Raw genomic sequence first — 2,366 nt, forward strand, 5'->3', positions numbered from 1 at the left:
GAATGACCTTTGAACCTTCTAAAATCTATATGACTTTATCTATTTTTTGAACATCAATTGACTAATATCAATCAATCGAGTCTTACAGTCGAATGGACTTGCTTTTGTTCGATTCCTAATCGACATCAGTCTGCTTGTATCCATTAACAGTCGACTGATACCATCAGTTGAATGGAGCAGCTGAGTTGATATGCTTCTATTTAATTCTCGATCGACATTAGTCGACTATTATATATTAACAATTGACTGATGAGATTAGTCAAATTGAGCAACTAAGTCAATATGTTTTTGTTTGATTTTTGATCAATGATCCTGTCCGAACTGTGAGCTGATGAAAGCTGGGTACGTGGCGCTCTCTGCTGGCTTCATGTAGACGTCAGGATGAGGTGGACCTCCGACGAACCTGCAACAAAATCGGGCCGGGAAGGGATTCCCAACAACGATCCTCCGACGCTCAAGTCAGGTGAGAAGAAAACTGCACGCATGGGTTCTTCAGAGGTGGTAGAGGACTCAGACAGGGGGATCCCCTCTCCCCTTACCTGTTTGGACTGTGCATGGAGTATCTATCCCGGTCGTTAGCACGACGCACTATCAGGTCAGATTTTCATTTCCACCCCAAATGTGAGCCTCTGAGGATAGCACATTTGGTGTACGCAGATGACTTGTTACTATTCTCCCGAGGGGATGTCTCATCAGTGACGCAGCTAGTTGAGAGCTTATCACAGTTTGCTCAGATGGCCGGTCTCACAACTAACTTAGCTAAGTCCAGTATTTACATGGCAGGGATATACCCCCAAACGCAGAACCAGTTGCTCACCATCACAGGCTTCCAGATAGGGGTGATGCCCTTCAGATACTTGAGAATTTCTATAGCCTCTCAGAAATTGAAGATTTCAGATTATAGCACGCTCCTGGACTCACTCACCCGTAGGATCGGCTCTTGGCCGAAAGCCACATTATCCTATGCCGGGAAAGCACAGCTTATATCATCAGTCCTACAAGGAGTGGAGTGCTACTGGATGTCAGTCTTACCACTACCTCAGGGGGTTATTGACCACATCTACAGTATTTGCAGATCCTTCATGTGGACGTCCAGGAGGCCCCCCATTGCATGGTCAGAGCTAGTGAGGCCTAAGCGAGAAGGTGGTCTTGGCTTGAGGGACTTACGGGCATGGAACCAGGCGCTTCTAGCAAAGGTTCTATGGCGCGTACAGGACAAGCAAGACACACTATGGATACGCTGGGTACATCACACATACTTAAAGAAGGTGGGGGTATGGGAGTGGCAGAGTAGGCACACAGACTCCCCACTGATCAAGCAGCTAGTACAAATCCGAGACAGCATCCTCAGCATAGCAGGCAGCTCAGAGGAAGCGGGACAGATTCTCTCTTCCTGGTTTGTTCATAGGAGGGGGGGGGGGCGGTGTCAGGCTAGCATATGACCATTTCAGAGACACCAGAGCTATAAAGCCCTGGGCGGCTACAGTATGGCAGAGTGACCTCCAGCCAGCCCACGCCTTTACGGTGTAGCTCCTGGCCCATGGGAGACTACCAGTGCGAGCTGGACAGGAGTACCTGGAGGATAGACTCTGCATCTTCTACAGACATGATGAGGAGACGATGGATCACATTTTTTTCAGATGCCAGCCAGTTCAGTAGCTGTGGGGATGAGTCAGAGGTTGGTTACAGATACGCCCTCAGATGGCCACCTACAGGTGCATGCTGAGGACATTCAGACGACAGTACCAAGGGATCTCCACCTTTGGCAAGGCTCGCCACCTTGCCATGTCAGCGATGGTGCACCACATATGGATGGCAAGGAACTACAACATGTTTGAGGGGAAGCGCTTTGACGGTGAGCTCGTCTTCAGGAAGATACAGATACATGTCTTCAGGACGCTTGGGGTACTAGCTGATCAGGTACTTGGCCATCATTGATCATGCATACATGCATAGATTGACCCCATTGGGGGCATCCATCATAGCATTCATGTAGATTATCATAGAGAGAGCATGTTTTTTGATACCATATGAGTGTAGCTCCTTAGAGCACTTGGTGAGGGCATGCATTTTGAGGTCATAGTCACTACACATATTAGTCTAGTTAGTCTCATGTTGCATTTGCCATTAGTTATTGAGGTCTGTCGGCCACATATATTTCCTCTGTATCCTATATAGAACTGGGGCGCTACGGTAACTGACATCCAGTCAAGCCAAAGTACCTCCTCGGTAAAAAAAAAAATAATAATAATAAAAAAGGTACCTGATCAGGAGTTCGTAACGGCCGAGACTATACATGGAGGATCATGGGCATCGACACTTCATGACACCACCATGGCGACGTATACCTCCTTTCTGATACACCC

General features: G+C 47.7%; 1 protein-coding gene across 1 annotated transcript; it reads left to right on the top strand.

The window, feature by feature from the left end:
* Positions 1–554: 554 nt before the first annotated feature.
* Positions 555–1,938, top strand: LOC121972287. Its single transcript, XM_042523971.1, has 2 exons — positions 555–1,244; positions 1,690–1,938. Exons 1-2 carry the CDS (start codon positions 555–557, stop codon positions 1,936–1,938), a joined length of 939 nt encoding a protein of 312 aa, XP_042379905.1.
* Positions 1,939–2,366: the final 428 nt, after the last annotated feature.

Source organism: Zingiber officinale, chromosome 4A (genome assembly GCF_018446385.1).
Source record: "Zingiber officinale cultivar Zhangliang chromosome 4A, Zo_v1.1, whole genome shotgun sequence".
Classification (NCBI taxonomy): Eukaryota; Viridiplantae; Streptophyta; class Magnoliopsida; order Zingiberales; family Zingiberaceae; genus Zingiber; species Zingiber officinale.